The sequence below is a fragment of the Quercus robur genome, chromosome 2 (genome assembly GCF_932294415.1).
Source record: "Quercus robur chromosome 2, dhQueRobu3.1, whole genome shotgun sequence".
In the NCBI taxonomy this organism is placed as follows: Eukaryota; Viridiplantae; Streptophyta; class Magnoliopsida; order Fagales; family Fagaceae; genus Quercus; species Quercus robur.
This window is the reverse complement of record NC_065535.1, coordinates 96,386,327-96,414,038: the sequence shown is the minus strand read 5'-3', so window position 1 is coordinate 96,414,038 and position 27,712 is coordinate 96,386,327. Positions and strand designations below refer to the sequence as shown.

General features: G+C 37.0%; 1 protein-coding gene across 2 annotated transcripts; it reads right to left on the bottom strand.

The window, feature by feature from the left end:
• Positions 1 to 1,396: 1,396 nt before the first annotated feature.
• Positions 1,397 to 21,533, bottom strand: LOC126716060 (probable disease resistance protein At4g27220). 2 transcript variants are annotated; one of them, XM_050416996.1, is made up of 5 exons: positions 21,348 to 21,533; positions 19,853 to 19,977; positions 19,643 to 19,699; positions 2,368 to 5,369; positions 1,397 to 1,993 (listed from the first exon to the last, which is right to left on the bottom strand). In XM_050416996.1, the coding sequence occupies exon 4, from the start codon at positions 4,881 to 4,883 to the stop codon at positions 2,391 to 2,393; it is 2,493 nt and encodes an 830-aa protein (XP_050272953.1). In that variant the 5' UTR covers positions 4,884 to 5,369; positions 19,643 to 19,699; positions 19,853 to 19,977; positions 21,348 to 21,533; the 3' UTR covers positions 1,397 to 1,993; positions 2,368 to 2,390. The 2 variants fall into 2 exon arrangements, with proteins under 2 accessions (XP_050272953.1, XP_050272952.1); XM_050416995.1 differs by having other exon boundaries at positions 2,371 to 5,369.
• Between the last annotated feature and the right edge of the window lie 6,179 nt (positions 21,534 to 27,712).

The window sequence follows — 27,712 nt, the reverse complement described above, 5'->3', positions numbered from 1 at the left end:
TACAACTGTTGTTAGATATACTGTCCAAGCCAATTGTAGACTCATGTACTTATAAAACAAGCAACTTAACCCTGAGTTAGTCTAGGATTAGTTAAGTATTATCTGGTATATAAACCTTACACTGGGTTCATTACAATATAAGTGCTTATTATCAATATTTAATCATCAAGAGCTTTCTCACTATGGACATAAGTACTTTAACAACTTTAAAAAAAAATCTTAATGGGTTTATTTTATAAACTCTAGAGGATCCACATTCTATGAAATCTCACCTTGTTAAATATTAAGCATAAAGAGACAAATTGACATAAAGTAACTTCAAAATAAATTTCTTAAAATCTTTACGCTCCAACGTTAAATAAGTGGTTTAATTTTTGGTCCACATCATTATTTAAATTATTTAAATAGCAGATATTAAAAATATATTAGTCAATGAATATTTAAATGCTGGTGATATGATTAACAATAAATGAGATTTTGAGAACTCTAGATAAGAAATAGAATGACTCTTTTGATCGGGCAAATTCATTTTGTTTCTTTTCCCGCTTGTATGACATAATCTTTAACTTTTTTTATTCCCTCTTTTCCACGAACATTTGTATGAGTACTAGTGGACATTTTTAAATGTTTTACTGTCATATATTTTACTCAGCAAAAATTAATGAAGACTTTAGTTCTCTTATTAGGCAGTAACGAAAACGCAAGGAAAAATGTTAAAATAAATAAGTAAGAAGAAGAAGAAAGAGAAGAAGAAAGTTGCCTCTTTCTAAAAAAATTAGTGCAATTAGTTTAAAAGTTTTGGCATGGAGCTTCCTTGTTAACCAGATTCTAAACTTTACCTTTGTCTGTTTTCTTTGGATCAGAAAGGTGAGGGGGTAACATGGATTTTGCTTCATCTGTGAGGTAGGGGTAAATGAGAGAGGGAACGAAATCTGATTCATGAAAGGAAGGGTGTACATAGGTCTATTAACAAATTGTAACCTTTTATTGACACAGCTCAAATTGTTGGAGATTGAAATTTTAAGCATGTCGGTCATTAGCCATTACCATTCATATTCACAAATGGTTTCTCGAAGCAATATTTTACGAATGGAGTCAAATTTCCTGTTATTCAGATTATCATTATTACTAAGAAGTTAAACAAACAGAAATACACAAAACACCTATACATCGACAAAGCGTAGTTTACCACCTTTGTTCATTCTCTAATAAACACAACTTTTCATGCCTCAATTTTGGATAAGTCACGCTCATATGTTTAAATCATAATCTCATAATATATCGAACAAGACAAAGTTTTGGGAAAGATGATCATGAGGCAAGCTGGACTCGACCATTTCCAATCAAACAATTAAAAGCTGGAGGTATGTGAAAAAGGTAGATTTGTTGCAAGAAATTGCTTCTTAAACTGTATAACTTCATTAGAAATGTTAGAAAATCATAACCAACTATATAAAAGGGTTTCAGTCTAATATTTATTTAAATTACAAACACTAAACAATCACATCACATGTCAATATAGTAGTCTTAGTAGATGCTAACGTTCATGTGTCATTTTAAAAAGTAGGAAAACATGAAAGTTTTAAATCTTACAAACCAAAAGTTGGAAGCAGACCCTCGACTCGACCACTTCCTTACACAGTACTGCTGTGAACAAGAATGAAGCCAAATGCACTGCGTTTAAAATGCATATAGATCGTAACCACTGTTCACTAGCATCTTCTTGCCATAATAATTAACTCCACCATTGCCTTCAATATGTCTCAAATTATCTACATTCTCATTGTTGAAGGGAAATTTTGTCAACATTGAGCACATAGATATTGCAATCCTCTCTAACTATAGCCACTTCAATGAGTAACCAAACCAAATGTATTTCGAAATTTCAACCACAATTATCAGTTTAATTTCAAGACATACTTCAACTCTTAAGTATTGAAATTCAAAGAGCTATTCAACCATGCCATTGGAGAATACCTTCAACTTCAAGCATCTGCATAAATTTAAAGCTGTTAGTCAAGCTAGGCTTCTAGTATGTACAGTACATTTCTAAATGCTTTCTAGAAGCAATACTTTCTCTATATAGACAAAAGTTCTTATTATTCAGAAATTAAACAAAAATTCATGAAATACCCATATAAGGTCGGTTTGGCTACCCATAACTGAAGTGAAGCAAGATTTATCTTACATGGTATAACTTAAATGTTCAGGAGTTTTCATGAAAGATTTAAGACAATCGTAACCAACTATAAGGAAGGTTTCAATCCAACATTCATGTAATCACACACATTTAAACGATATCTTGAAAAGGAAAGAAAATCAATTTAAATATTACAAACTCAAAGATGGAGCAGATATTTCTACCACTACCTTATCCAGAAGAACCGCTATTAAGGAGATTGAAACCATATAGAACTTAATCTTTGTTTAATAGCATCATCTTGGCATTCCAATGCACTCCACCATGATTGATCAGCTTCAATACATCTCAAGTTGATTGCATTCTCATTGTTGAAAGGCAATTTTGTCAATATTTGGCACATGGATATCTTAATCCTCTCTAAAGATGGCCATTTTAATGAGTCACTGGTCAATATTCTTTTTACTCTTGGAAGATTAGAAAGTACTAGCATCTTTAATCTTGGAAGCACCTCAGGTTCCAGCCCAATATTCTGAGACTCTGTAATTATCTCTTCAATTTCAGGACACTTTTCAACTTCTAAGTGTTGAAGTTTAGAGAGTTCTTTAATCATGCCACTAGAGAATATCATCTTCAAGTTCAAACAGTTGCATAACGTTAAAGTTGTTAACTGAGATAGGCTTCCATAATGTACCGGACCTTCCCAAACGGTTTTTAAATTTGGAACATTATTTATGAGCATCTGTTCCAAGCATATTAACGCACTTCCTGTTATGCTATTGCCATCAACAATCGTTTCAATTTCATTGCACCCTTCAATCAAACAACCTCGCATCTTGTTGATACTATCAACACCAAAATCTGATAGTCTTGAAGCTCCCTTGTGCCCAATCAATTCAAATGCATGAGTTTTCAAAAGTACCTCTGTAATGATAGGATCTACACCTTCACCATTTGCAAATTTCAAACAATTCATATTTTGATATTCAAAGCAACCAAGAATTTTATAAAGGGCTGTGTCATGGTAACCAACAGAAAACTGAAATGTGAAGCAGCAAACTTTCCATAATTGGCTCGTTGAGATAAAACTCTTAAGACAATCCACTGTAGGGAAGCAAATTGAAAGTGAAGTCAAATGCATCAAGGTAGCCACTCCCTCAGAAATAGCCTTTACAGTTAGCTCCCAACTTTGATTATTTGAGTCCACAATTATTTGTAGCTCTTCCAATAAATAAAGACTTGAAAAGACATTTCGACAAGATTCTACATCACTTGAATGTCTAATGCCAAAATTCAACAATGACATACGTAAACACTTCAACCGAATCAAATGTCTAATCTGAATTGGAAAATGATTAAGCCCAGTGTCTTGAATATCAAGCACCTCAAGATGCTCAAGTCCATTTAAGTGGAGATTCATTAAAGAGATGCAAGAATGCAAATATAGCGCTCTAAGACACTTCAAGACGGATATAGTAGGTGGTAATAACGTAATTCCAGTGCCATGTAAATCTAGAACTCGTAGATTTTGCATGTATCGAAAGAATAAATCAGGAATCTCTTTTAGTTCCCAATTTCTCTGTAATAACAGTGTGGAAAGCTTATTGCAATCTGGCATTTTCGGCAAAGTGCCCAATTTACTATCCATCAAGGAGATTCGATTTGCTTTTTGCCATTCTACCTCATCGGGGGCCTCTTGCAACCCTTCATGGGGTTTCACCAAAATATTAAAATTACATCTTCGAGAAGAAATGTTAAGTGCCATAGTTCGTATTACTTTGTTCATCCTCACATGATTCATCTTTTCACTCTTCTCTAGCAAAGACACGCTGATAAGTTCCTTCAATATCGAATGCCCTATCCCACGTGCAACTCTAAACTCACTTGCATCATGAATGAAACCTTCAACTGTCCAGCATTCCAATAGAGGATCTGTATAAATTTCATAGTCTTCAGTATATAATGCACAATAGAGAAAGCAATCCTTTTGAACCTCATCTTTCAAATTTTCATAACAAAACTCCAAGCACTCAATCAATTCACCAATGCCTTGGATTTTGATACTAGGCCATCTCCGCAAACTTCTTAATCCATCCCTCCATAGGTGAATGTTATCCCTTCTTCTAAAATTACTTGCTACCTTGTCTATCAAGAGTGGCAAACCAGCACATTCAATAACAACTTCCTTGGCTATTGGTTCAACATTTGGAATATTGAAATTTCGACCCACCTTTACCTTGAACATATTCCATGCATCAGCTTCAGACAATGGTGGCACATTTAATTCCAAATGAGTATCCATATCAGAACAAACATGAAGATATCTAGTTGCCAATACCACCTTGCTATCCATTTCACTTTCATACATTCCTATTAGAGACAGATCAAGAAAGTCCCAAACTTCATCCAAAAGAAGTAGATACCTTTTGCTTTTTAACTCTCTCCATATTTGTTGTGCAATTTCAGGCTCAGTGATGCCTTCCATATTCAATTTTAACCGATCTGCAATTTTGTGTAGCAACTTTTCTAAACTCAAATCCTTTGATACAGTTACCCAAATAACAATATCAAACATTTTAGCAATTTCTTCATAGTTATTTAAGCTCTTCATTATGGTTGTTTTCCTAATTCCTGGCATTCCCCAAAGTCCAATTCTTTTTACATTCTTATCTCTTAGATGGCCCAGTATTTCTTCAACAGTTGAGTGGAGAAATGGCTTGTCTTCTGGTTTGGGTCCATGCATAATTATCACACGCTCTGGCAATTTCTCAACTAGTATTCCTATCTTACTTTTCCTCTAACCAAAGATTATGCAGTTCATCACACTTCTCTGCCATGATTTTGCTAAGATCTGTGCGTGACTTGCTTGACCCATGCTTACTCCGTCTCTTTTTATTACTTTTTTCATCACTGTACTTGATTTCTAGTTCTCGCACCTCTTCTTCACTCTTCTTGACCCTGGAAATCCAAGCTTCGCAGACTTGATTGACTAGCTTTGTCTTTGTTTGAGCCAATATATTATCCCTTCTGGCATACAGCTTCTTTGCTTTCTCTTTTAACCTTTCATGGTTGTCTTCTAGATCATTATCAGCTTCATTATCAGGTTTGCGCCTCATGTTATTGACAATATTTTTCCCATAGTTGTAGGCCTCCCCTGCTGCAGTACACACAGCAGAAGCTGCAGCACCCACAGCAGAAGTTGCAGCCAAACCTGCTGCCTCAAACATATCTGTGTTACAACAAAAGGGAATTCAAGATGCTAACAAAACTCAAAATGCCAGATGAAGACTTTCAGTTTAGACAAGTAATAAATAAAATATACAACAACACAAACAAGGATGTGGTTAGTCAAAAGATGCTGAGTGGATTTAGCAATCATGTTAGTAGATGACTCTCACATGGTTAAATTATAGAATCAAAGCACAGTTCTCACATTCTCATGAAGCATCTTTAGACATAGAGCCTATTTTTAATCATTGGCAACCAAGCTTTAGTCCCAAATATTTGGGTTTACCACATGTATTCTTTTCTCCATTTTATTCTATTCAAAATCATACTTTCTGTTACTTAATTAACAAGTTATTTTTTACCACATATTTTTATTCATATTATTTTAGCATTTCTTTACCTTTTTTCTTATCAAAAAAGCATTCCTTTACTCTCTTTGTTTTTTTTTTTTTTTTTTTCATCACACTTGAATCAACTCACTCTTTCTCATTAGTGCATTAATCACTCTCCTCTGATCATAAACAAACATTCTCAAGTAACAATTTTAATCAATGAAGAATTATTCATTCATGGGCTCTTTATTTTTTTAATTTTTTTATTATTTAATCTTCTCTTTTTATTTTTTTGAAAACTTCTCCACGGATAGATGGGGCGATTCAGATGAGATCTAATGTAGATTCAACTTTTTATTCAATTGTGGGATCTAGGCTGTCCGCGCCGGGGGGGGGGGGGGGGGGGGGACCACAGTGGCTTCTCTCTTCTTGAGAATCCATACATCAAATAAATTTCTTGTTAAGTTATGAACTTATTTAAAAACGAATAAACCAGCAATTCGAAAAAATCATATCTTCTACCAAAATCTAATATTAAAATACATACTTCGCTCATGCAGCATTTTCAGTCATAATTTATTTTTGCGCTAATGTTTTAAATATTAAGGCCCTTTTATTTCCTATGGATTTAATTGGCTCGAGTACATGTGCATTCCACATCAAGTTGACGTATAAATCAATAACCCATTAGAAATATGTATATTATACGTCACTGTATGAATCTGACATCAGGTCACCATGCAAAAATTAATCCCTTTTAATATGCAAGAGTTTTTTATAGAAAGAGTAACATAAGCAATAGTGGCATTATAGAAAGGGGCTTTAATTGTTTCACATCTAAGAGTGTACACACTCTTTCACATCCTGTCCAAAGTATTTCATATCATGTAAAAAATGTAGAAATTTGGTAGGAAAGTGTGAACATTATGCGAAACATTTTATATAAAGCAGTGCAAAACAATAATTAGCCTATGCGTGGTGTCGGGTACCACCAATTTTACTGAAAATTTTCACAAATAGAGGTAGCATTCCACATCAAACACCATGTTCTTAATTTATTTTTCTTTACTGTCCTAAAATAAAATAAAAATCATTCATGACCAACAAGGCTTGGCCAAAACTAACTATCCAATCAATCTCCAAAAGTGGTGGCAAGTTCATTATTAAGATTTTGCCACCAATAGTTGTGGCGGATATAAATTGCCGCTCAAAGAAGACCTCTTTGACAAGGCATCCAACATGATCTCACAAGAAATTGTTAGGTAGAGGTGACCTCAATCACAACGACAACACCTAAACCATAGCTTCAACTAGGGTTGTCCACTGGTCGGGCGGGTCGGGTTTGTGCCCAACCCGCAACCGACCCGCCGGAGATCGGGTAGGCAGGTGCCCAACCCGCAACTGAACTATTGGAGATCAAGTTTTACCGATTAGTTTCACGTCGGGTGAGCATCGGTTTCGGGTGAAGATGAAACCCATTGGAAACCACCAAAAAAAAGGAGAAAATTGACAAGATCTATCCCAATCCATCCAAGATCCGGTGCAATCTAGCCGGCTTTGGCAGAGATTTCGCCAAATCCGATGCTTTTTTCCCCCAAATCGTGCCGAGAATCGCCGTTTTGATCGCCAAAATCTACCAAATAGTGCTGGAAAACTTGTCGGAAAGCTTGAATTCGCAGTAGGTTGTTCTCTCTTCGGGCGGGTCAGGTTGAATGGGTTTTAAATGACGAGACCCGAAACCGAACCACCGGCATCGGGTTTTGGAGACTGGGACCCGCGTCCGACCACTGGAGCAGTCGGATTGGGTTGTAGCAGGTCGGGTACGGGCAAGTTGGGCGGGTGGGCGGGTGAGATGGACAGCCCTAGATTCAACCTAGACGAAACAATACCCAAACGTAAATCACATAATTTAATTCGCACCACACACACAAGAACAAAGCTAAAACTAAAGCATCAAACAAATTTAGCAACATAAGGCAAAAGGGAACAATCCAAACCAAATTTAGAAGATCTGGACAGCTAGAAATTTTAAGAATTAAGGTTAGATTTTTGTAGAAAAAAAAGCAGGAAAAATTGTACGGAATATAGGGTTTCTAACAAGGATAAAGTAATGGTCTTGGAAGAAATAAAGGGAAAACCTAAGGTTTGGATTGCTATTACAGGGTTGTGAATAGCAACCCGAGCACCGTACTTGAATGTTTGGAGGTTATTTGGGTCTCTATTTCATGTATGCGTGGTTTAGGATTTGAGGTATTTGGTTGTAGGGATTTATATGTGACAAATTATTATGAATGTGTTTGCAAGGTTTCAAGTTGTTAAAAATTTAGTGAGCGGCTTACGTCCAATGTCCAGTGACACTAGACCCGCTACGATTGTGACACCTATCCATTTTTAACACGTGTCACTACATCTATAGGTCCAGTGCACTGGATGCATTGGACGTAATCCACACTAGAAAATTTAAGGACGGATAAAAAAAAGATAAAAAACAAAAATACATTCTAAGTATGATTCTAGCATTTCCTCGCATCATACCTTAGAGAAAGTCATATTGTAAGGTTGAATTTATTCAACCATCTAATTGGCTTTATTCCGTGCCAAATTTGCTTGTAATTCAGCATTTAGTAACCCTGTATTTAGGTGGGATTGTTGTAAGGGTAGTGAGTGAGATAGAGTGAAGATTGCTCAAGAGTGTGCAAGAAAACAGAGTGTCGCGGGTGGGACTCGCGGGTGGACTCGCAGCTTCAACCCGCCAGAAGATGCACACGTGCCAAGCATGCTGGAAGATGAACAGTCATGCTAGCTGGAGCATTACAGGACAAAACAGGACAACTGGCCATACGGTTAACTCGCGACTGGAACTCGCGACTTAGTCAAGCCGCGAGGTCAAGCCGCGAGCCACCCCTGTTTTGGAAAAACCTGACGTTTCGCATTCCTCTTCACTCCAGTATAAATACCCTTTTAACCCACGATTGAAAGAGAGCTTCCAGAGAGAATTTTGAGAGAGAAACCCTAAAGAAAAACCAGATTGTTTCACCCACAATCTCTACCTTAGAGTCTCATCAAATTCCCTCACTCTCTTCCTCTCCATTGTCAAATCCTTGAGAGGCATTATACCAAACCTGGTTCTCACCATTATCATCTCTGTGAGACAGACGTTTGGAGTTCTGGGAAGCAGTTAGGAAGGAGCCAATCTTTATTGGTTGATGCTACGGTGTAGTAGCGGAATCCGGAAAGCTAGAAAAGAAAAAGGTTCGGCGCAACCTCGTTGGAGCAAGAAGCTTGGAGGGCTTAGGTGCATTGGGTAGATTAGGCTTGGAGGGTCTATTGCTGTCCTTGTATCCCAACTGTATTTTCTAGTGGATTGATTACCGCTTGGAGGGCGGCGGAGAGGTTTTTCGCCGAGGTCTTCGGTTTCCTCTTCGATAACATATCTGGTGTTATCTCTGTGTTTGCATCCTCCTTCCTCTCTATCTCTGCCTTTACATTATCTGTTGTGGTTTATTTTGTTGTGGCTTAGATAGGTGTTTAATCAATTCCATATTATAGCATATGTTAAGTTTCCGCACACTAGTTGTTTGACATATTGCTTGGGTTGGTTAAGTTGGTTTTTGGGGGTCTAAACGTTCAAAAGTGTTTTTGTACACGTTTTTGAACTTTCAATTGGTATCAGAGCAGGTACACAGCTGTTTGGTTTCATTACCATTTGTGTGATCCTAGACCCCTGAGTTGTGGTTGTTGTTTTTGTTTATACCATGCTGAATTGTAGCTCAAGTGTTTGTGAAAATGTCTCTATGCATATGACTGAAAGGTGTCTTACTGATGATCTTGCAGAGTTATTAATAACTAAGAAACATGCTAGAGTTTTTGTTCACATGCTGAAATATCTTGAGAATCAGAATCTTGTCTTACACAGTAGCATATCTGAATCAAAATCATTGATTAAGAAATATAAAAGAAAGAATAGAATGTTGTGTGAGATGATTGAGAATCTGAAAATGAAAAATCAATCTAAAAGTAGCATGAAACCTGATGATGAGTTTGTGTTTGAAGGTCAAGAGTGTCTGTCACATGTGAACCTATTTGTGCATACCTCATTAAAGGTGTTTAATGCATGTTTGTGGTATCTTGATAGTGGGTGTTCTCGCCATATGACAGGGGATAAGTCACTGTTTAAATCACTCAAAGAAAAGGTGGGTGACTATGTGACCTTTGGGGATGGAAGCCATGCTCAAGTCCTAGGCAAAGGAACCATCGAGATACCCGGTTTGCCTCTGTTGAAAGATGTGCTGTTCATAAAAGGGCTGAAGGCGAATTTGCTGAGCATCACTCAAATTTGTGATGACGACTTCCTGGTACAATTCTCCAAGAAAGGATGTTTGATCATCAATAAAGAGGGGATTCAGGTTTTGGAAGGAAATCGGACTACGGATAATTGTTATGGAATAGTTCCCACGGCACCAATATCGTGTAGAAGTGCTCGGGTAGATATGTTGGAGCTGTGGCATCACAGATTTGGGCATGCCAACTTCAAACAAGTAGCAAAAGTCTCCAAACTTGAAGCAGTCGAGGGACTTCCTAAGTTAGGAAAAGTAAAGAAGACCATTTGTGGTGCATGTCAAATGGGGAAGCAAACTAAGGCAAGTCATCACAAGGTAAATGTGATAGCCACCTCTCGTTGCTTGGAGCTACTTCATGTTGATCTGATGGGGCCCACCAGAACTGAAAGCCTAGGGGGAAAAAGATATATTATGGTCATTGTGGACGACTACTCAAGATACACTTGGGTTGAATTCCTTAGAGAAAAATCAGAAGCTTGTGAGAGGCTGGAGATTCTGTGCAAAAAATTACAAAATGAAAAGGGGATTCCAATAGCCAAAGTTAGAAGTGATCATGGGAGAGAATTCGAGAATGCAAGATTCGAGTCCTTCTGTGAGAAGAATGGCATTAAAAGAGAGTTTTCAGCTCCCAAAACTCCACAACAAAATGGAGTGGTAGAGAGAAAAAATCGTGTGATTCAGGAGATGGCAAGAGTCATGTTGCTTAACAAGCAAATACCTCAAAAATTTTGGGGAGAAGCTGTCAACACCTCGTGTCACATTGGCAATAGGATTTTCTTTCGAGTTGGTACAAAGAAGACTGCATATGAGATATGGAATGAGAAGAAGCCTAAAGTGAAGTATTTCCGGGTATTTGGAAGTAAATGTTATATCTTAAATGATCGAGAGAATCTTGGGAAGTTTGATGCAAGAAGTGATGAGGGTATTTTTCTTGGCTACTCTACTACAAGTCGAGCATATAGAGTGTTTAACAAGAGAACAAAGACTGTGATGGAATCCATAAATGTCAAGATTGATGATGCCTTACCTAAGGTGGAAATGATTGATGATGAAGAAGGGCCGAGCACCGAAGAGCCTGATGTTGAGGTAGAAGCTTTGGATATAGAAGGTGAAGAAACTATACCAAAAGTAGAATCGACTCCCATCAACCTAAGAAGGGAAACGAGATCGATGTCTAGAACTTCAAGCCCCCTTACTCCTCCAGAAGTTCATCCTCCTATCTCTCGTAGTGATGAAGTTTCCACTTCAAAAAGGCCATCCTCAAGAATTATCAAGAATCATCCGGAAAGTAATATCATAGGATCACTTGATGACGGTCTTCGCCTCAGAAAAGGAAATATTCTGCTAGCCAATCATGTAACATATCACTGTTATCTTGCACAGTTTGAACCAAAAAGGGTTGAAGAGGCTCTTCAAGATGAGAATTGGGTTGAGTCAATGCATGAAGAACTGAATCAGTTTGTGAGGAATGACGTGTGGGAACTTGCTCCACGGCCTGAGAACGTTCATGTTATAGGCACAAAGTGGATTTTTAAAAAAAAAACTGATGAAGATGGAGAGATAATTCGAAACAAGTCTCGGTTGGTGGCTCAAGGATACACACAAGTAGAAGGGGTGGATTTTGATGAATCATTTGCTCCGGTAGCAAGACTCGAATCCATTCGAATCCTCATGTCCATTGCGTGCACTTTGAAGTTCAAACTTTATCAAATGGATGTTAAGTGTGCCTTTCTGAATGGATATCTAAATGAAGAGGTTTTTGTTGAGCAACCAAAAGGATTTGAGGACCCTCATTTTCCAGATCATGTATTAAGATTGAAGAAAGCACTATATGGTTTAAAACAAGCGCCTAGAGCCTGGTACGATCGTCTTACACATTATCTTCTAGATAGAGGTTTCAAGAGAGGGTACGCCGATCGAACTCTATTTGTCAAAAATGATGAAGAATATCTCCTTGTGGCACAAGTCTATGTTGATGACATAGTGTTTGGAGCAACTATCGAAGATCGTGCTACTGAATTTTCTGAGGAGATGAAGAAGGAGTTTGAGATGAGCATGGTGGGGGAGCTCACATTCTTTTTGGGTCTTCAAGTCAAACAACAGAAGGAGGGTATATTTGTATCTCAAGAGAAGTATGCCAGAAATATTGTCAAGAAGTTTGGCCTAGACTCCAAAAAACATGCCTCCACTCCCATGAGCTCTTCCACTAAACTGAATGTGGATTCATCAGGAGTTGAAGTAAGTCCTACATTGTATAGGAGCATCATTGGAAGTTTGCTCTACCTTACAGCAAGTAGACCGGACATTGCTTTCAGTGTGGGCGTTTGTGCCAGGTACCAAGCTAATCCGAAGGAATCTCATCTGACTGCTGCTAAACGAATCATTCGATATGTGAATGGTACTGCAAACTATGGTCTATGGTATTCAAAAGACTCAAATGCGTGTCTTGCTGGGTATTCGGATGCTGACTGGGCTGGCAGTGTAGACGATCGGAAAAGCACTTCAGGCGGCTGTTTTTATCTTGGTAACAATCTTGTTTCGTGGATGAGCAAGAAGCAGAATTCAGTGTCTCTATCTACTGCAGAAGCAGAGTACATCGCTGCTGGAAGTTGCTGCACTCAGCTTCTTTGGATGAAGAAATTACTTCATGACTATGGAATTCCTCAAGAAACGATGTGTGTCTTCTGTGACAACACCAGTGCCATCAATCTCTCCAAAAATCCTGTTCAGCATTCAAAATCCAAACACATAGAGATACGTTACCATTTCATTCGGGATTTGGTAGAGGAAAGAGTTGTGTGTCTTGAATTCATACACACCGACAATCAAAAGGCGGATATCTTCACCAAGCCTCTCGATGGTCCACGGTTTGAATCACTCCGTAAGACCATTGGTGTCGGTACAATTCCTTGACTCTCTTGTGTCTTGTGTGCTTCATTTTCTTTTATATCTGTCTGTGTTGGAGCACACATTTCTTTTTGCAACTTGTTTCTTGTTTGTTTGTTTTTTTTGTGTTTACTGTTGGTTATGTTTGTGTTTGATTCATTCTTTTTGTTTCTTGAGTCAAAAATCCAAAAATTACATAAAGAATTTGAAAATCAAAACGCTTGATTGACTTTGTTGAGTTTTGTCTTAAAACTCGTTTTGCCTTGTACCTTTGTGCTAATGGCTTTGTGCATTTTCGAGCATTGCTTGTTTTCATGCACTCATATCACTATGGGAAAAATCTTGAAATCTATGTGATTGTTGTAAATAGATCTTCAAACTTGTCATGAATGATTAGTGAATGGTTATGTTGATCTTGAAACATGCATAGACTTGTGTCTATATCTCTTCCCACTCTTTATTTTTGTTTTGCTAAAAAGAGCTCACCAAATGTAAATCTCCAAATGAAAAGAGATATTGAGCTGCAAAAGCCTGTCGCACATTCTAGTATTTGACTAGGAAAAAGGGTAAGCGACCTTATATTAAAAGTGAAATTTCTTTCAAAAAGGCCAAAGGCCTGTTCTTCAAAAGAGAAATGTTATATATCCCTCTCACAATGAGATATGATTGCCTCAAAAGATAAAATGTTATGGCAGAAAGTGGAGTCAAATGAAAAGCTCCAAGTTATGTTATCAAGTTATGTGGGAGGTCATATATTCATATTTCTATAATTGAGATTGGTCACATGATCTAGTGCTAATTGTGTATGCCTTGGTTGAATTGATCATTGAAGCTTCACATTAGACAAAAGACTATCTCATTGTTGATATCCACACACAACACACAAGTTTATGTTCGATAAATGCCATATTCATTTGTGTGATTGTACTTGATAAAATGTGTTTTCACATGCTCAATCTTTGTTAATTCAAGCACAAAAAGATTTTTGAGTGTTTTAGGTGTTTTTGGAAAGTATTTTGTTGAAAAATCTGAAAATTTCAAAAATCCAGTTTTTGCCCTATTTTGGCGGCTCAGTCGCGGGTATGTCTAGTCGCGAGCCTCAGTCGCATCTTCGCTGGTCAGTTTTGGCGACTTGTTCGCGAGTGGAAGGTCCAGTCGCGAGATTCACTCAGAGATTTTCGCGGCTCAGCTCGCGACTCACTCGCGGGTAGACCTTCCAGTCGCGAAAAACACTTAGAAAAATTTTTCAAAATTTTGTTCTTGAGTGATTTGGCGGCTTGATCTGGCGACTATGTGGCGACTTAATCCAGTCGCGAAAATCGCGTGTTTTGGACATACAGGGGCAGTTTTTAAAATTTTCTGTTTTCCCTCGATCTTTTTGTGACTGTTCATTGTCTTTTACTTCTGCACTTTCCCTTTTCACACCGTACCTCCATTGTCGATCTCCATTGTTTGCTTCTTCTCAGCTAAAAATCGTCGACTAACAGGTATGGTTCTCTGTCTTGCACTCTCATTTTCCTAATATATTGGTTTTCCCTCTGGATTATTCACTTTTGCTTGTGGTTTTGTGATGGGTTTAGTGATGGGTTTTGTGATGTCATTGTTGTCCTTTCTTAGCCCATGGTAGCCTGTGATTCTGGTTTTGAGCTAATTTATTTTGTTGATTGTGTTCTTCATCTTGTGCTTAGCTAGGGTTAGCTAATTTTTGTCTGATCTGCTATTGCTATCATGTTTCATTTTGATCTTGTGTGGTACCTTGTTGATGTGGTGTTGGTTTTGGTCCTTTTCAGTTGATTATGTGGTTACATTTGATCTCTCTATACTGTGTAGTTCTAATTTGGGCCTTTGTTGTCCCTCATGGACCATACTCATCCAGCTGTTAGGGTTTCATCATTGTTCTTACATTTTCACTAACCCACTGCTGATATAGTCTGTTGGATTGTGTTCTGTCATTTTCCTTGTTTATAATACAGACTGGTCATGTCTCCATTCAAAAAGGCTGCTGTGAAAGGAGGCTCTTCCAAAGGGAAGGAACCCGTAATTGATGTTGATGAAGACACACCTCTCCCGAAAGTGACTCGCTCTTTATCACAGCGATTCGATCCCAATAAGTTCAGATCCTTTTCAGCCTATCAGTCATATGAGAATTTTTTTTCTTCATGCCACACCGTTACTAGAGAGAGCTGTGGATCTGCCATCACTTCACAACACTGACATTCCGATATGTTTTGCTCACAAGGATTGGAATTACCTTCTCTCTGATCCGGATATCGTGTATGAAGAGTTGGTTAAAGAATTTTATGCTAACGCACTTGTGGAAGGAGATGAACTTAAGTGCTGGGTTCGGCAAAAGAGCTTTTCTGTCTCTCCTACAAACCTGGCAGAAATTCTTCACATCAACAGACCCATTTTTCGTCATTCACCGGTCTATGATGATCTATGTCCTGATGAGGAGCTTCTCAAACAAAGTCTTGGTCAAGACTTGGAGTTCTCACCCAATGGCAAATCCATCAGTGTTTCCTCCCTTTCTCCGAAACTGCGAGTGCTTACAATTGTGATGTTTCACAATTTGTACCCTTTATCAAGTACTGGGTATATGAATCTCGGACGTGCTTTGTTTCTTCATGATCTAATCTCTGATGAAGAAATCGACATTTGTGCTCACATCTTTCATGTTCTGCGCAAAACGGTTCTTCGCAGTGAGTCTCGGATCTGCATTCCTTTCTGCAGTCTCATTTCACGGATCTTGAAGCTCAAGGGGATTTATCCAATGACTGATGAGTCTCCTATCCCCAAACCGAGTCCGATCAACATGCGTACATACAATGCAAGTGTTGGACATAGTCGGAAGAGAGCCAAACCAGAAACTTCTGCATCTCACAGTGACTCTCAGTTCAGCAATCTCTCCCTCGATGAGAAACTTGATCGCATTGTTTCCTCTGTCCACGAGTTGCATACAAAGATGTCTGGACTCACTGCTTCTCTACACCATCAAAGCAACCGATGGGATATGAAGTTTACTTCTCTTCAGACTCAGTTGGATCAAATTCAGAGAAAACTAGAAGAGGATGACTAGCCTATTCCATGACAAAAAGGGGGAGTGATAGGCATAATCAGAGGGGGAGGATATTACCCTAAGGGGGAGTGTCATTATCTAAGGGGGAGTGTCTTTATTTTTTTGTTTCCTTCTTCTCTTTAAGTTGATATATTATGTTTTGTAAAACTGTTATTCAGGTATTTGTTGGTTTGTACCCATATGCTTTTGTAAGCTTTTAGGGTTTATGTTTTATGCATAGTTTGTAGGCTTTATGGTATGTACCATGCTTAAGTGCAGCCTTTATGCTATGTTGAAATCAGTACTTTAATCTAAATGTTCTGCATTGTGATTGTTGTACTGTCACTCTTGTGCCCTTGTAGGATTGTTCCTAGATGCATATGCCTTGTGTGCTATGCATTGGTTAAGTGTTGAGCATACAAGTGTCTTGCCTTGTGCTTGTTAACTTGTATGTCCTTGTGTTCATTCCAAGTGTGAATGAGCACTGTGATCACTACCTTGTGGTGATTCACTTGGTTGATCAAGCCATGGTTTGTTTATTAACTCCATTTTTGCTTGATCTCATATTGCCTGCTTCATATGCATTTATAATTTTCTGCTTACAATGATCATGGTGTATTGTTGTGTTTCAGGAGTTTATGTTCATATGATTCAAGTGCTTCACAGCTTCTAGAGTTAGGTGTGAGTGAGTTTTGATCAACTGTTCCCAACTCACATGTTAAGTCTAGAGTCTGTTTTAGGGTTTTGTCACGGAATAGCCAAAGGGAGAGATTGTAAGGTTGAATTTATTCAACCATCTAATTGGCTTTATTCCGTGCCAAATTTGCTTGTAATTCAGCATTTAGTAACCCTGTATTTAGGTGGGATTGTTGTAAGGGTAGTGAGTGAGATAGAGTGAAGATTGCTCAAGAGTGTGCAAGAAAACAGAGTGTCGCGGGTGGGACTCGCGGGTGGACTCGCGGCTTCAACCCGCCAGAAGATGCACACGTGCCAAGCATGCTGGAAGATGAACAGTCATGCTAGCTGGAGCACTACAGGACAAAACAGGACAACTGGCCATACGGTTAACTCGCGACTGGAACTCGCGACTTAGTCAAGCCGCGAGCCACCCCTGTTTTGGAAAAACCTGACGTTTCGCATTCCTCTTCACTCCAGTATAAATACCCTTTTAACCCACGATTGAAAGAGAGCTTCCAGAGAGAATTTTGAGAGAGAAACCCTAAAGAAAAACCAGATTGTTTCACCCACAATCTCTACCTTAGAGTCTCATTAAATTCCCTCACTCTCTTCCTCTCCATTGTCAAATCCTTGAGAGGCATTATACCAAACCTGGTTCTCACCATTATCATCTCTGTGAGATAGACGTTTGGAGTTCTGGGAAGCAGTTAGGAAGGAGCCAATCTTTATTGGTTGATGCTACGGTGTAGTAGCGGAATCCGGAAAGCTAGAAAAGAAAAAGGTTCGGCGCAACCTCGTTGGAGCAAGAAGCTTGGAGGGCTTAGGTGCATTGGGTAGATTAGGCTTGGAGGGTCTATTGCTGTCCTTGTATCCCAACTGTATTTTCTAGTGGATTGATTACCGCTTGGAGGGCGGCGGAGAGGTTTTTCGCCGAGGTCTTCGGTTTCCTCTTCGATAACATATCTGGTGTTATCTCTGTGTTTGCATCCTCCTTCCTCTCTATCTCTGCCTTTACATTATCTGCTGTGGTTTATTTTGTTGTGGCTTAGATAGGTGTTTAATCAATTCCATATTATAGCATATGTTAAGTTTCCGCACACTAGTTGTTTGACATATTGCTTGGGTTGGTTAAGTTGGTTTTTGGGGGTCTAAACGTTTAAAAGTGTTTTTGTACACGTTTTTGAACTTTCACATATCACATGAACCTCAAATTTAGTTTCACAGCTTCTGAAAATTTATTCTCGTCTTTTGAGTAGAAAAATATTACATCCATATAAATAGATGATTAATACCTATTCCTAATGGAATTTGGACTTTTTCAAACCCTAAATAGAGGGGTTTTTTTCTCAAGTAATTTTCTTAAAAAAGAAAAGGAAGGGTCACATAAAAATTCCTTTCCAAAAAGTAAAATCACAGAGACAAAAAAATCTACAAAATTAACGAAAGACAATGAGGGGATGGTACCTAAGGCAGTCATCTAATCATACATGGGCCTCAAAAGAAACTTTGATGACAAAATTAGATTGCTCACCACCATCAAGAGTTCTCATATTTCTTTCGCTCCAAAGATTCCACATAATAGTTAAGGCTTGATAGTTGACACAGCAATGGGATTGCCCTTGCCTACTTTCCAAGAGCTCAGTCACAGATTTTGGCTTCACCCAAGGTCCCTTACTATCCCAAACAATGCAAAAATAAATGACCAAATATTTGTTGTTAAAGAGCAATGGAGCAGCAAATGATTAATTAATTCTCCACTCCTTTTACACATACAACACCAATCAACCATCAATAAGAGCCTATTACGGAGATTATCAAATGTCAAATTTTTTCTTATAGTTGCAGTCCACACAAAAAAACACGGGTGAGGCTTAGGTCCAACACATGTAGTGCACTAGCCCCGTTAAGATGGTGACACGTGTTCAAAAGTAGACATGTGTTATAATCTCAACAGGTCCAGTGTAACTGGAAATTGGACCCAAAAAACACCATCTTTCAAGGGATCCTAGCACCCCAAATGCTCTTTCATGGAAAAGAGTGGCATGTGAAACCCCTAAGGACATTATGATAGGAACAAACCTTAAATATCCCACTCTTTGTTGGCATCCACAAAACTCAATCTCCACCATGAGATGAAGGCTAGTGTTTATAGAGTATCTCAAAAAAAATTTATAACTGATTCTAGTTCTCAATCTTGAAAAGGCCAAACGAATGGAGGATTCCAATGCCTAACCTCACCCTCGGATGGGTTGTCTAGATAAAAAGCTACTGAAGCTTCCCTGTCAACAGCTAAGGTATTCAAATTAAATATGGGAAAAAATCTTTAATTCACTCTAGACATTTGTCCAAACCCTCACTCGATATCCCTCTCATACATCAAATCTTAAGTAGTTGAAGAAATCCCATCCCCCACTTATACTCTTCCACAAAAATCCACTCCATTGTCCATCCTCCGCACTCTTCTCCATATTACCTAAATGAGCATTCTCCAAAGATTATTCTTCTCCACTACAAAACTCCAAATCTACTTTCCTTATAGGGGTTGATTAAAAGAACTAAGCTTTTTCAAATACCAAAACCACACCATAAGCTTCCACAATGAAAATGAGTAACAAATATCTGATGCAAAGCATTTGAAGCAAGCAAATTCATATGGCTGAGTATATCTTGATGAAGCCAAGTGAACAAGTGCAAACTCCAAGCAAGGCTATATTCAGAACATATTATCAAATATTTTAGGCATGTGATTGATTGATTTATAAGTTAGTCAGACATGTGGAATAAACGTTGTATTAGATATAGTTTGTGATTATTTAGCACGTGCTAGGAGTAGTGAGTTTGCTAGTTATGATGTCATCATAACTAACTCTTTATTGTATAAAGGGCCATGCTATGTCATTGTAAAGATAGCTTTTGATAATTGAATGAAAAAAAAAAAAAAAAAAATTAGTCTTTGTGACTAGTGTTTTTGGTTGAGAAATACCTCCCCACCCGCTACTCATTGAATAACTCTCTTCCTTTGCATGCAACTTTGACGTTACTGCATGAAAATCTTAAAACCCACATTGTATCAGCTGTAAGACATTTAGATAATAATTTAGAATAAATAAATAAAATACAACATATAAAATATTTTCATGTATGTATCTACAACATTTTTTGAATCAACAACATTATCAAAAAGAACACATACCTCAATTTGCTCTTGCAGCTTTGCTTGAATTAGACTTCTTTAACAATCGTATTTATCATTTTTCTTCCTTTCGTTCTCCTTTGATATTGACTCTTCATCATCATCCACTAACCTTTAAGGAGATCCTGCTTAGATAAATAAAAACTATTAATTTATCAAAATCCCTCAATGTTGTTCATGGGGATGGAGGAAATTTGAAAATTAGAGATTTGGCTAGACCCTTAATCAAGTTCCTAGCAGGGGATGGTTCAAATATTTACATGTGGCATGATAATTGACACCCAGATGGCCCTCTCTATCAAAATTTGGGCATAGAATTGTGTTTGATGACGCCCGCAATAAATGCAAATCTATCTAGTGTGATTCTAGACAAGCTTGGAATTGGGGCTATGCAAGGTTTGATGAACTTGTTACTACTCTAAGTAAATTGCCATGGATTTATATTGGTGAATGTGATAAGTCTGTATGAACTCTCTCTAAATCTGGAAATTTTTCTGTCTCAAGTACTTGGGACTAAATTTGGCTAAGGAGGCCTATTGTTAATTGGTATAAAATTGTTTGGTCTGTCGAACTCATTCCAAGGCATAGTTTCATTAGTTGGTTGGCTTTGAGGGAAAAATTATCTAGTAGTGAGAGGATAGCTAGTTGGGGAATTATTTGTGACATTTTATGTGTTGTGCAGAGATCACCCTTCTTCAAGTGCCCATTTTCTCAAAAAATTTGGAGGACAGTTAAAGCTGGCGCTGTCAAAGAAGGCCTTGATGATGAATGGGATAACCTCAACACCTGGGCAATACATAACTAGAATGGGAAAATCTTTAAGGGCTGGTTGTTGCAGGCTAGGTTAGTGGGTTTCAGTGCTGGAATATTCCACATTTGGGCTCGAAGGAATGCTGTTAAGCGTCAGGGAACTATGTAAACAGAGGAACAAATTTTAAGGGTCATAAGGAATCGGGTGAAGACCAGGATTGAAAGTAATGGTGTATATCCCAGCTGTAGTGTCAACAAAAAAATCTACACAAGATTGGGCATCTCAGATGTTGAATTCAAGCCTAAAGCTTGATCTGTGTGGCAGTACAACGCTCTAGTAGTTGCAGAGCTCTTCTTGCTGATCTGCTGTGTGGATATTTGGTTGTTAGGTTTATTGCTGTGATTACCTTGTGTCTTGGTTAGTTAGCTGCTGAGATTTTGTCCCTGGTCCGTGTGTTTGTATAATTTGACTTGGTTGTATAGTTATTATCTGGCGGGTGTATTGGGTCTTGTCTGGGCAGTGTAACTACGTGGAATTCTTTTTTTTTTTGAGAAACAACTACGTGGAATTCTTAAATGCTCACACCTGAACTGCATCTCTACGTTGATTCTGCTATTTTTTCTTTCCATTTATACTAACATCTCTTAGATTAAAAAATCTTCAACATACAGCCTAGACTAGTCATTTTCCACAACCAAAAAGAAAGCCATATAAATACTGTGGAACAGGACAAAGAAGACTAACCCTTAATAGAATCAGTATTAGCACCAGTAGCTGCAGCTCGAAGCACCCACCAACACGGAGATGGCGATTAGGAGCCCGCTACAGTGTCCAATCTTCAACTTCTGCCTCTCACTGCGTATAATAGTCTGGAATGTTGACTTCAAAGTTCAAACAAAAGAAAAAGTGAAGCACTCCAAATTTTATCTTACGCTGGTCATGACAAACGTGTCGGCCCGGTCGGGTGCAAGAATTATGCATTATATTGAGGGTTTGTTTAGATACTACTTAGGCTCTCTTTGGATACAATTAAAAATTGAAAACTTAAAACTGAAAATATTGTAGTAAAATAATTTTTAAATATGTAAATAGTACTATGAGACTCATTTTTAATAAAAAATAGTTGTTGAAAAGTAAAGTTTGTAGATCTTGTAAATAGTGCACGTGATCCATTGGTGTGCATTGTTCACGGGAAAAAGTCAACAATCACTGCTAAAAAAAAGGGAAAACACTAAACGTGTTTCAGCTATCCAAATCGCACCTTATTGCTAAAAACTGAAAATTTATTGCTGAAAACACTGTAGCAAAATAATTTTTAAATGTGTGAATAATGCCGTAGGATCCAGTTTTAACTTAACATTTGCTGAAATCCATACTTGTGTTTCCTGTGAACAGTGCACAGGACCCACAGGGATGGAACTAGGATTCAAACTTAGGGGGAGTCGAATTTCTTTGTTCAAAGATATTTAAAAATTGAAATATCAATATTAGAGGTTGTCAACAATACATTATTAGCATTAATTATTTAATCATTTGTATTTTTTATTTTGAAAAAACAAAATCACAAATGACAATTTATAATCAAGAGTTTTGTAAATTGTGATTTACAACTATGTTTTTTATTGGCTTTAATTCCATGTCAAATTTGATTGTAATTATGTTCAATCATTTCCCTGCATTTTTGTGAGATTTAATGTAAGGGTTGTGTGTGAAAGTTTGGTGAAGATTTTGTGAAAATGAGGATTTCACGACTAGCTCACGAGTGCCAACTCATGAAACATGCCATGTGAGAAGCACATGCTGGAATTTGAAGAGTCTTTGACAGGCTGGATTTCACAAGTCATTCGTGACTCAGGCCAAGTTACGAGTGAAATATTCAAATATTGTAACGTACCATTAATGAAAATCGAAATCAAGTAGTTCAAATATCAAAATCACGTAGTTCAATATTCAAATATTGTAATTTCATTTATTTATTAATGAAAATGATGGGGATGTTACTTTGATCAAGAAAGAAGAAAATAGCAATTAGAGGAAAGCTGATCAAGAAGTAAATAGCGAGCATAGAAAAGCATTGTTAGGTTCTAAGAAATTAGGAACTAATGTATTAGAACTTCAATTTGTATTATGTTGGCAAACCATGATCAAAACATAGAGTCTAGGTTTAGGCTTGCTCAAAGTATGTTTATTTGTGAAATTGGAATCGAGTGATTGCAGAATTTATTGGACTAAATCTGCAAGGCTCGATCGATCGAAAATTAGACTCGATCGATCGAACCACGTGCAGATTTATTTTTCTGTAGAGTTCCAGTTCAGCCCAAACTCTACTTAAACGTATTAGGGTTCAAGTAAAACTCTCCTATATATAAGGGAAACCCTAGAACGTTTTTTTAAAATTGTTTTTAGAGAGATTAGAGTGCCTCTTGTGCCTTTTTTTATGTTTAGGGTTTTGTACCCAAAGGCTCTCTAAAAGTTGCTCATATTGCGGTTTGTGTAAATCTCTTGTGAGATCTAGAGGAGCTTTCCTTTACACAAACTTAGGGTTTTCAAAGAAGAGACATTCTCTAAACCTTGATGATCAAAACAATTGCTGCCATTAAAACTTAAAGAATACACAAGCGGGGGTGCTTGTAGCTGGTGGGAATCCAAAGAAAGAAGGAGTCCGTGGATTCGGAGTTTGCACGTGGTCGTGTCAGTAAGTTCTACTGGTTGGTAGCATTAGGAAGTCAAGCGGGGGTGCTTGTAAGTCCTTTTGTATGAACTTCGATTCTTTCTGATAGTGGATTCAAGTTTACCTTGAGGATAGCTAGGTCAAATCCTCCCCAGGTTTTTACCGGTTTGGTTTCCTGGTGATCATATCATTGTCTTATTTATTTTCCGCTGCTTTACTTGATTTGATCTTTATTATTGTGATAATCTAGACTTGTTTAATTGGACTAAGTAACAACTTGGTTAATTAACTAGGTTTAATCAATTGTTTTAAGGGGTCTAAAAACAAACAAGTGGTATCAGTGCGGGTTGCTCTTTTGTTTTAGATCTTTTGATCTAAGAGCTGATCCTTGACCCCTGTTGTCATGGATAATTTGAAGTGTCTTTCTGATCATGTTTCTGCTCATGCTTCTGTTGATTTTATTGATGCCTGTGAAACTCTTCGTAAGGAATTATTGAAATCTATGAAAATTGCTAAGAAATTCAAGGAAGAGTTAAAATTGGCTAATCTTGAAAAAGAGGAATTGATTGTTAGATTAAATGAATCTAATAAAAAGAATGAATTTTTGAGAAATCAAATTTCCTCTCAAGATGAGAAGATGAAAAGCTTGGAACAAGAGTTAGTTGAATCTAAAGCTAAAATTGAAAATTTGACTTGTACCAAGTTTGCTGTTGATGACAGAATTGTTTCTGTTTCTCTTAAGCCTAAAACTAAGAAAGTTTATATCCCTCATTTCAAGAGGAATAATAAAGAAAAGGCTTATTTTGTTAGGTTAGACAAAGGTAAAAGTTCTGATGTTGACGCTGAAGTTTCTCAACCTAAGTCTAAACCTACTGTTAGAGAGCATAATAAATCTGTTTTTGTGCCTACTTGTCACCTTTGTGGTGTTGTTGGTCATATTAGACCAAATTGTTTTTTGTTGTGGCAAAAACCAAAATCTGAGACTAGACTTGTTGTTAGGAATACTGATGTTCCTAAATTTGTTCCTATTTGTCACTTTTGTGGTGTCTCCGGTCACATTTGTCCTAATTGTCATAAATTGAAATTTAAGCATTCTGTGTTTCAATCTAGGATATGTGATGATATTTCTCCTGCCATAAGTCCATATAAGTTGTTTCATATTATTTTGAAAAATTTAAGCTTGTTGGCTTGTGAAAGGAATTTGCAGGATTTTAGTCTTTCTTAGAAGATTGGTGTAATCCCTCATATACACTCTGCTTCACATGGATTTTCACCTACAAAGCCGAAGACTCGTGCTATATGGGTGAGAAAAGATTCTCCAAGGTGAGTGTTGTTAACTTGTCCCTGATTTAATTCTTTAAATTGTTTATGGACATGTTTTGTTTTTGTTTTTGGTTGTTTTTTTTTTTAGATTGGTTTTTATTAAAAAAAAAAATCCAAAAACATTGATAAATTTCAAAAAGACAAAAATATTTTATTTTGAGTCTTGTTTTATTTTTCTTGAGGATTACATGAATTATGATATCTCTCTTGATTTAGAACATGCTTGACATTGTGGAGAAACTTGGATAGTATGTGTTATATAAGTGCTAAGCTATTTCTGATTTTATGTGAGTATGTACTAGTTTGTACATGTACTCAAGGGTTAATTATGAAATTGATATTTCTTGTTTATGTACCCTCTATAGCTTAGTTAAGCACTGTCATGCAATTCATTTGCATTGTTCATTTAGCATAATATGTGCTTTTTTGTTTTTGGTCATAAATTTTTTTAAACCAAAAAGATTTTGTGTTTTGTATTTCACATCTTGGATTTATAATCAAGGATTGGCCATATTATCTTTACATAACATATTTATGTACCTTGTTTAGCTTGGATGAGCTTCTTTTATTGCACTTTACTAGTTTGAGCTTTGTAGTGCATGTTGTGTGGGAGATGTTTATAGTTTTGATCACTTTGTTTTAATCTTGAAGTCACATGTTTTTAAATGTTGGACTTAAACTTTTAGAGAAAGGCATAAATAACCATCTCACCACTGTTCACTAGCCAATCATGAAAACCTTAGTGCATATCATAAGATTCTGTGCTCGAGAAAGTGTAGCACATGCACAAAAAGAACATAAGGTGAAGCCTCGGTTTAATTGCTTAATGCTTAAAATTGTTGTGTACTATTAGGCTTGATGCCAAATCACATAATTAAAATTCGTGTGTATATTATAAGGCAAAAATCAAGAAACTTACATGATTGCAAGCTTATGATCTAGGAGATGTGGGAGTTATATGAAGTAACTCTTTAGGTGATAGTCTCTTTCAAATTCTATGTGATGAATTTTGTAGATATTGTGATTGATTTCTATTTACATATCACCTCACATATATCTCAAGCTTTTGCTAGTTGCACACACTACACAAGTTACACTTTGCTAAACTTGGTACATTATATTGTGTGTGATCTTGTTGTGGCCATCCAAGATTAAAGTTCCTTGATTTTGATACAAAATGTGTTTAAAGTTTGAGTTTTAAGGACAAATTAATTAAAAATTTTTATGCATCATTTATGTTTAGGATTCACATGCATTGCATTGTTTTTTGTATCCATCTTGCAGTTTTGCAATCATATCTCTCATTGTTTTCACACATAACATGCATACACTTTGCTACATTGGGTACTCAATTTGATCAAAAAATTGATTGATTAATTTTTGAGTTAAGTACTTTCTAGTATATGCTATTTTTATGTGTGAATTATAGAAAATTATTTTCTTAAGAGATATGGTGGATAATCAATGTGCAAATATTTTCTCTACTCATGCAACTGTTTATGGGTCACATAGTGCCATGTTTGCATTTTATTGAAAGAGAGAATATTTTTCTTCATGTGTATCCTCAACCTAGTTTTTTTTTTAAAAAAAGCTTGGTCTGTGTCTTTTTATTTATCCCCATTCCCTTTATTTTTCCCCAAAACTGTTTTTCCCAAAACTTGTTTTGTTTTTCCTATTTTTATAGGGGGAGAAATTTTTTTTAACCTTTGTGGTTCATAGGGGGAGTTGTCTCTATTACCTATAGAGTTGAATTGTTTTGTGTTCCCTTCTTTCTCTATTTTCTCTTACTCTGTTGCGTATGTTTTCTGTCAACTCTTTGTTTGAGTTGTCTTTGTCAATACGTGACAAAAAGGGGGAGAGATTTAGATGAAATGTGTGGAAAAGACAAGAATGTTCTGTTTAGGGAATGTTCTGTTTAGGGGGAGTTAACATTGAGTTAAAATTGTTTTTGATGTATCTAACTTAGGAGGAGAGTTAGTTTGCATATTTGTTGATTTACTGTTTTTGTTTTTCTGTCACACATGCGTTGATGCGTTTGTTGAGTGTTTCAGGAAATATACAGGTTGATTCAGTCATGCTGCTGTCTACACTTGCAACTGATAGATAGTAGTTAAGTTGAATTATTTTTGGGCTATATGTAACTTTGAGCATTTCATGTTTGTGATGTGTTTTGTCACGGATTGCCAAAGGGGGAGATTGTTAGGTTCTAAGAAATTAGGAACTAATGTATTAGAACTTCAATTTGTATTATGTTGGCAAACCATGATCAAAACATAGAGTCTAGGTTTAGGCTTGCTCAAAGTATGTTTATTTGTGAAATTGGAATCGAGTGATTGCAGAATTTATTGGACTAAATCTGCAAGGCTCGATCGATCGAACCACGTGCAGATTTATTTTTTTACAGAGTTCCAGTTTAGTCCAAACTCTACTTAAACGTATTAGGGTTCAAGTAAAACTCTCCTATATATAAGGGAAACCCTAGAACGTTTTTTTAAAGTTGTTTTTAAAGAGATTAGAGTGCCTCTTGTGCCTTTTTTTATGTTTAGGGTTTTGTACCCAAAGGCTCTCTAAAGGTTGCTCATATTGCGATTTGTGTAAATCTCTTATGAGATCTAAATGAGCTTTCCTTTACACAAACTTAGGGTTTTCAAGGAAGAGACATTCTCTAAACCTTGATGATCAAAACAATTGCTGCCATTAAAGCTTAAAGAATACACAAGCGGGGGTGCTTGTAGCTGGTGGGAATCCAAAGAAAGAAGGAGTCCGTGGATTCGGAGCTTGCAAGTTGTCGTGTCAGTAAGTTCTACTGGTTGGTAGCATTAGGAAGTCGAGCGAGGGTGCTTGTAAGTCCTTTTGTATGAACTTCGATTCTTTCTGATAGTGGATTCAAGTTTACCTTGAGGATAGCTAGGTCAAATCCTCCCCAGGTTTTTACCGGTTTGGGTTCCTGGGTGATCATATCATTGTCTTATTTATTTTCCGCTGCCTTACTTGATTTGATCTTTATTATTGTGATAACCTAGACTTGTTTAATTGGACCAAGTAACAACTTGGTTAATTAACTAGGTTTAATCAATTGTTTTAAGGGGTCTAAAAACAAACACAAGTCAACAGA